General features: G+C 37.5%; 1 protein-coding gene across 1 annotated transcript; it reads left to right on the top strand.

Moving 5' to 3' along the window:
- Positions 1 to 6,637: 6,637 nt before the first annotated feature.
- On the top strand, positions 6,638 to 7,618 carry LOC124930250. The gene is made up of 2 exons (XM_047470605.1): positions 6,638 to 7,126; positions 7,391 to 7,618. The coding sequence occupies exons 1-2, from the start codon at positions 6,638 to 6,640 to the stop codon at positions 7,616 to 7,618; spliced, it is 717 nt and encodes a 238-aa protein (XP_047326561.1).
- Positions 7,619 to 7,893: the final 275 nt, after the last annotated feature.

The following is a 7,893-nucleotide window of genomic DNA, read 5'->3' as shown; positions in this document are numbered from 1 at the left end:
TTGATTTATGTTGATTTTTGTTGGATTTTTGTTGGATTTAGGTTGATGAATGTTGGATTTTAGGTTTGATGAATATTTGGTTAGGTTGATTTATGTTAGATTATGTTTGGTTGATTTTTGTTGGATTTTAGGTTTGATTTAGGTTTATTTAATGAATATTTGGTTAGGTTGATTTATGTTAGATTATGTTTGGTTGATTTTTGTTGGATTTTAGGTTTGATTTAGGTTAATTTAATGAATATTTGGTTAGGTTGATTTATGTTAGATTATGTTTGGTTGAATTTTGTTGGATTTTAGGTTTGATTTAGGTTAATGTAATGAATATTTGGTTAGGTTGATTTATGTTAGATTATGTTTGGTTGATTTATGTTGGATTTTAGGTTTTATTTAGGTTAATTTAATGAATATTTGGTTAGGTTAGATTATGTTTGATTTAGGTTGATGAATGTTGGATTTTAGGTTTGATTTAGGTTAATTTAATGAATATTTGGTTATTTTGATTTATGTTAGGTTTTATTATTGTTTGTTTAGGTGGAATTTTGGTTGGATAATGTTAGATTAGGTGGAATTTTAGTTGATTATGTTGATTTATGTAGAGATTATGTTACAATTATGTAAGCCTAATTAATTTAGACAAATTTAAGTAAATAATTAAGGGTTTTTTTCCATTTTATTAGAAAGATGGAAGTACCCGATAAAAGCTGGATGACCTTACGTCGAGATCATCCAGATTACGAGGAAGGTGTTGACAAATTCCTCGAGTTTGCTGTTAGGAGTACATCCCGACAAAAAGTGAAATGTCCTTGCGTGAAATGCTTGAACACGCCGTTTATGGAAATAGACGAAGTGAAGACTCACCTCATCATTTATGGAATAAATGTGCATTATGAGTACTGGTATTGTCATGGAGAAAAAAGACGTACTACTCAAGTGGTTAATGAAGATGTCGATGAAGATGCCGATGACTACGATGATGATGATGATGATCAGTCAGAGGATGCCGTGCCAGAATTCAACGATCCGAGAACGGAGACGAATAATACAGTTAACGAAGAGGTCAATGAAGAACGTTATATGCACAATTTCATAAACGATATGTTCTCCAACGTTAATGATGTCCCGAACAACCATGAACCAGTCCCGATTGGCGCTCAATTGCCAAACTCCTACTAAGAAAGTAAAAAATTCATTACTGATATCGGGCTTAAGTATGACAAGATAGACGCGTGTAGGAACAACTGTATGCTATTTTGGAAGGACGACATAAATGAAGATTCTTGTAGAGTTTGTGGTCTTTCAAGATGGAAAGTCGACCAAACAAGTGGGACAGTTCGAGAGAAGCAAAATGGGAAATTCATTCCAAAGAAGGTGTTGAGATATTTCCCTCTAATACCAAGACTGCAAAGACTATACATGTCCTCAAAAACGGCTCCAATGATGAGATGGCATAAAGAAGGAAGAGTTGATAGTGATACGTTGAGACATCCCGCTGATTCCTTAACCTGGAAAACGTTCGATGAAAATTATAAAGATTTTTCGTCTGAATCTCGAAACGTAAGACTAGGTTTATCAAGCGATGGGTTTCAACCATTTTCAAATGGAAAAAAGTCATATTGTGTTTGGCCGGTTATTCTCGTTCCTTATAATGTGTCACCCTCTACTTGCATGGATTCTAGCAATTTTATTTTATCTATGTTAATTCCGGGTCCAAAGAGTCCGGGAGATGCGATTGACATATTTCTCCAGCCATTGATCGACGAGTTGACTGAACTGTGGCAAACTGGTGTGAGAACGTTTGATGCACACACCTCGCAATACTTTAACATGCGAGCGGCGTTGTTGTGGACCATTAACGACTTTCCTGCATACGCGAATTTATCAGGCTGGAGTACGAAAGGTAAATTTGCTTGTCCTTGTTGTAACAACGACACGGTATCTCTTCGATTGGTTCATGGTTCCAAACAATGTTACATGGGTCATAGACGTTTCCTTCCACCGAAGCACAAATACAGAAGGGATAAAGAGTCGTTTGATGGTCGAACTGATTATGGAGAGCCCCCTAGATTGTTAACGGGTCAAGAAAGTTACGAGCAAGCACGAGACCTAGAAGACATAATTCTTAGTACGGATCTAAGCAAGAAAACCAAGATATATCATGAAACGCGGGGAGACAATTGGAACAAATTGAGCATTTTCTTCCGCTTGCCTTATTGGAAATCATTATTATTGAGACATAATTTGGATGTGATGCATATTGAAAAAAATATTTGTGATAGCGTGTTGGGAACAATAATGCATGTGAAAGAGAAGACGAAGGATGGTCCTAAAGCGCGTAAAGACTTACAACTATTAGGCATAAAATCATGGTTACATCCTATAAATGATGAAGGAGTGGTTCATTATCCAGAAGCGCCTTTCACTTTGACATCCGATAATAAAAAACGTTTTTGGAAATTCTTGAAAGATCTCAAGTTGCCTGATGGTTTTTGCTCAAATATCAGTGGTTGTATAAATTTGGAAGAGAAAAAGATTTCGGGATTAAAGAGTCATGATTGTCACATTTTGTTGGAATATCTTATTCCTTTAGCAACCCGTGGATTACTTCCAGATAATGTGTATGATGCGTTAGTAAATTTGTCTCGGTTCTTTCGGTTGTTGTGTTTCAAAGAGTTAATTCAAGCGGACCTCGAACAATTGTAAATGGATATTACATTGACACTCTGCAAATTTGAAATAATTTTTCCGCCGTCAATTTTCGACATCATGATGCATCTCCCGGTTCACTTGTCATTTGAGGCTTTGCTTGGGGGACCTGTTCAGTATCGATGGATGTATCCGTTTGAACATTACATGGGTACAATGAAAAGATATTTGCGGAATAATAACCACCCAGAAGCCTCTATAAGCGAGAGCTATCTTCTAAATGAGAGTATTAGTTTATGTGCCAAGTATATGGAGGAAGAAGAGCAAGAAAATGCACAAACTGAAATCTCGGGCATTTCAATATTTTCATCGTTGGAAGACCTTTCTAACGGAAAAATATACAACTTGGATTATATCGATCGAGTGACAGCTCATTCATACATTTTGAAAAATTGCCCCGAAGCTGAACCTTTTTACATGTAAGATTCTATGTTGCTGTTATTAATTAGCATTAAAAAGTATGCTATTTAATATTCGATCTATTTGCAGAGATTACATGCAGTATTGCAATAACAACGAGTCTCGTGGAGAAACGTTTGCCGCATATTTCAAACATAGAGTGAGTTCATTATAAACCATATATTCTAACTCTTTATATTTATTTTAACAACTACATGTCGGGTAAATGTATGTATAGGTTGCTCAATTAACCGAATTTAACGACATATCAAGAGACCTCAAGATCTTAGGAGAAGGTCCAAGTATGTACTCGTCTATGTATGTTTGGTGTAAAGTAAACGGATACAAATTCTGTACAGAAAAATACGACGAAGGTTTGACAACTCAAAATAGTGGGGTGGTTGTTGAAGGGTTCAATGGGTCTGAAACTATGTCATACTACGGAGTTTTAACAGATATAATCGAAGTGCAATACTTTTCTCACAAACGAGTTGTTTTATTCAAGTGTAAGTGGTTTGATACACACTCGGGGGAACTAGGAGTGAAAGTGGATAAATATGGCTTCGTAAGTATAAATGTAAACCGAATTTTAAAAACCCAGAGTCAAGACCCGTATATATTGGCGAGTCAAGCAAAACAAGTCTTCTACGCCCTTGATATGTCAGCCCGACCCGGTTGGAAGATTGTGACAAAAATAAAACCGCGGTTTACAAATATATAGATCAGATTAATTAGGTAGATTATATGTTTTTTACTTTATATTATTTCTTATTACTACTTTATTTCAATTAGTCGCTCATTTATTAATGGTATGCATTAAGAATGTCTAAAGGTAGTAAAGAACCTTGGTGGAGTATGAGGAAAACACCCTGCAAACTCTTAAAGCCGTACCAGAACCTCATTGCACAATCAGAAAACTTAAGGCTCCGAGAATCGTCTACTAGAGATCCACCACCTATTGCTGTAGTCCCGATAGCTACTGCTCCCCCAGCAGACGAGGATGTTGAGGCTGCTGAGGCAGAAGAGTTTGTAGAGAGTACGTTTGCTAATGTGGGGGATGACGACGATGAGGCTGACGACGAGGGTCACGAGGACCCTCAGGACGTGGATGAAGAGGAGGAGCATGGATCCGCTCCCGACCCATCATCGACAGGTAACTTGTTTACAATTAGTTATAGTTTGAATTGATTCACATATCTGATTATGAATTTGATCTATTTTGAAGAATCTTGTGCCCGCAAGAGACGAGAGAAAAACAAGAATATTGCGTTATCTAAGAGACCAGCGGGGACAAGGATTCCTCTAACTTTTAGAGAAGTAGATGGGAGGCCGGGCGGTGTTGACGTTGGAAGAACAAGGTGGTCTAGACATGTGGGGTCGGTTGTGCGGGATCCCTCAGCCGTCTCGCACCGTCTTTTGAAGTGGAAGGCATTAAGTGCTGACCAATTGGATTACATTTGGAATGCTGTGAAGGTAAAGATTAATTAATTATACATTGATCATTCAATAATTATTTTAAAACATTTGAATGTTTTTATTTTCAGGATCCGTTCGAGGCTACTAATGGTCCTATTGATTCTTTTCGAAAGACCGGAATGGGACACGTCAGACAGATATGGGATAGATGGCGCTCGGATTTGCACAAGGAATATATCCGCATCCATAAAGGAGACGTGGCCGCGGTACTTGCCAATACTCCACCAGACTACGATCGAGATGATTGGGAGTTTGTGTGTCGCAACCATTTCTTTACGGAGAAATTTAAGGTACGGTTTCATAATTCAAATAAAATATGATATTAGTTATTCTAACTTCAATTTTTTTATTTGAATTTCAGAAAAATAGTAGCACAAATATAGCTAACAGAAAGCAACTGAAATTCCCGCATCATACGGGAAGTAGACCGTTTGCTCAAATTGAAGAAGAGTTGGTAAGATTGTTATAAGTTATATAATAACTTAATATAAAGATTGTTATGAGTTATATAATTTTTTTTTTCAACAGGCGATTGAAATGGGACGGGCTCCATCTATTGTTGAAGTGTTCAAGAGGACACGTACCCCAAAATCGACAAAAGAAACCCAACTCCCATCCCGGACGAACGCGTGCAATAGAAAATTGTAAGTGAATTGAATTTAATTAAATTACTTATAACTAGTTTATAAATTATTATATAATTGACAAATTATTTCAAATTTGCAGGTTGAGATGGAGGAAGTTCTAAGTAACGAACTGGAAATATCAGACTTTGAGTTGACGGAGAGAGTATTTGGACGCCAAAAACATGGGGGAGTATTCGGTATGGGATCAGGCGTCCGACCCACACACTTTCTTCAGGATCTACGAAGTTCTAACAATTCTCAACGAGCCACTGATCGATTGTTTGAGGAGAATCAAAGAATGGCAATGGAACTTGAGGAATTGAAGAAAAGGGATGAAGAAAAAACTCAAACGATTAATCAAATCCAAGCGGAAAAGGTAGAATTGATTTCAAGAATGGATAGGGAAAGTGCAAAATAGGAGAAGGAAAGGTTAGAATTGAATGCAAGATTAAAGAGTTTTGAAATATTTATGCGGCAATATCAACCACCCCCTCCCCCCACCAGCTAGTTCTAAGACGTTTCGACTATATGAATTGATTGAATATGTTTAATGGTTTAATGTAAAACATGTTGTTGGGATGATTGATTGGAGAATTTTGGAATGATAATTTTGTTTTATGAATTGATTGGTTTGGCTGAACAGGTTTAGGTTTCGGTTTAGGGTTTCGGTTGAGCACAAAACAATAGGGCTATTTTGTAAATTTTTTAGAGAAAACCCCCGAAAGTTAAATGGAAGCTTTCGGTTTTTCTTTAAAGGGAAAAACCGAAGGATAAGCTAATAACTCTCGGTTTTTCTTTAAAGGGAAAAACCGAAGGTTAAGCTAATAACTCTCGGTTTTTCTTTAAAGGGAAAAACCGAAGGTTAAGCTAATAACTCTCGGTTTTTCTTTAAAGGGAAAAAACGAAGGTTAAGCTAATAACTCTCGGTTTTTCTTTAAAGGGAAAAACCGAAGGTTAAGCTAAATAACTCTCGGTTTTTCTTTAAAGGAAAAAACCGAAGGTTAAGCTAATAACTCTCGGTTTTTCTTCAAAGGAAAAACCGAAGGTTAAGCTAATAACTATCGGTTTTTCTTCAAAGGAAAAACCGAAGGTTAATTCAATAACTCTCGGTTTTTCTTTCAAGGGAAAACCGAAGGTTAAGCTAATAACTCTCGGTTTTTCTCATTTGAAGAAAACCCGAGAACTAGAGGATATCTTTCGGTAAACACACAATTATTTTTAACGACGGAGTCAATACCGAGGGATGGCGACAGTTACCTTAACTCTCGGATTTTGGTCTATACCGAAAGTTATAGGGTCAAAACCGAGAGTTTTCACTCTCGGTTTTGACCACTTTTTTACCAGTGAACACGGCTTACGGTAGGAAGCCCTTTATGCTAGAAAGTGAGGTGTTTATCGACTGGAAGATTTAGATGTATCTGCATCTGATCACCATGGATGACGAGATAATGTTCATCCTATCTGATGGTCCGATAAAGATTGAGAAGGAAAGAAGTGAATGGACAACCGATGATAAAAGAAGGAACAACCTAGATAATCATTGCAGAAGTCACATCTTTAAATCTCTGGACAGAAACACATTTGGCAAAGTCAGAGACTGTAACACTACAAAGGAAGCATGGGAGACAGTAATCCAACTCCTTGAAGGAAATGAAAGAACCAAGGAGAACAAGATACTGGTGGCCACCCAAAAGTTTGAAAATATCAAGATGAGGCCCGGTGAAACCATGAAAGAGTTCAGTGATCGGTTTACCAGTGTAGTGAATGAGTTGTCTACACTTGGAAAGAAGTACGATAAAAAGGAAACCATTGTCAAGGCTTTGAGATCTCTTCCCAATGTTTGGGATATAAAGACCATAGTGATGCGAGAGTCCAACAGCCTCGGGAAAATGAAACTACACGATGTGTTTGAAGACTTGAAGGCATTCAAATTTGAGATGAAATCTCGAATCGAATATGAAGCCTAAACGTAAACCGCGACTAGGGCCCTAGTAACTTTAGTGGAGCCAGCCATCCCTGTACCAGTTAAAATCGCCGAACAGTTTAGTGAGGATGCGATGGCTATGCTTGCAAAGAAATTTGGAAAATTCATGAAGAAAAATCAACCATCAAACAACTACAACTACAATTACAGTGACAAATTCAACGTTAGATGTTATAACTGCAATGCGTTAGGTCATTACCAGTCGGAATGCAGAAAACCAAGAAGAGATGATCGAAAACAAGATGATCACAATCAAAGGGGTGAACATCAGCAATCCGATGAAGGCAAGGAGATCCAGAAGGCATTGATAGCCTACAATGGTGGGAGTTTGTGGGCTCATACCGATTCGGACAGTGAAAATGAAGGAATCTCTTACCTCATGGCAAATAAAGAAGAGATATTTGATTTTTCTTGTGAAGAATTTACCTGAGAAGACCTGGTTACTGCTCTCAATGACATGGTTATTGAGTTCAAGAACCTGTCAGCTCTTGTACCAATCCGGCTGAACCTCCACACCGGTGAACTGAGCAACTTCCAAACTGGTGAGCCAAGTGGAACTAAGACCGATGAACCGACTGAATTATTCTGTGAGAATGAGAAGCTCAAGGAGGCAGTTCAATCGTTAACTGAAGAAAATGAAAGATCAAATTATATGATGGCTGCTTGGAAGATATCCAATGAAGTTGTAAGCCATATGTCGAGTTA

Source organism: Impatiens glandulifera, chromosome 3 (assembly GCF_907164915.1).
Source record: "Impatiens glandulifera chromosome 3, dImpGla2.1, whole genome shotgun sequence".
NCBI lineage: Eukaryota > Viridiplantae > Streptophyta > Magnoliopsida > Ericales > Balsaminaceae > Impatiens > Impatiens glandulifera.
The sequence above is the reverse complement of the archived record's forward strand: the minus strand, read 5'-3'. Positions and strand labels throughout refer to the sequence as shown.

What these genes read in the sequence shown, in the direction of transcription:
- LOC124930250 (XM_047470605.1), top strand. Translation starts at nt 6,638, where the DNA reads ATGGATGACGAGATAATGTTCATCCTATCTGATGGTCCGATAAAGATT. An exon ending in ATGTGTTTGAAGACTTGAAG is followed by an intron (nt 7,127 to 7,390) that starts GCATTCAAATTT and finishes GGTCATTACCAG; the next exon opens with TCGGAATGCAGAAAACCAAG.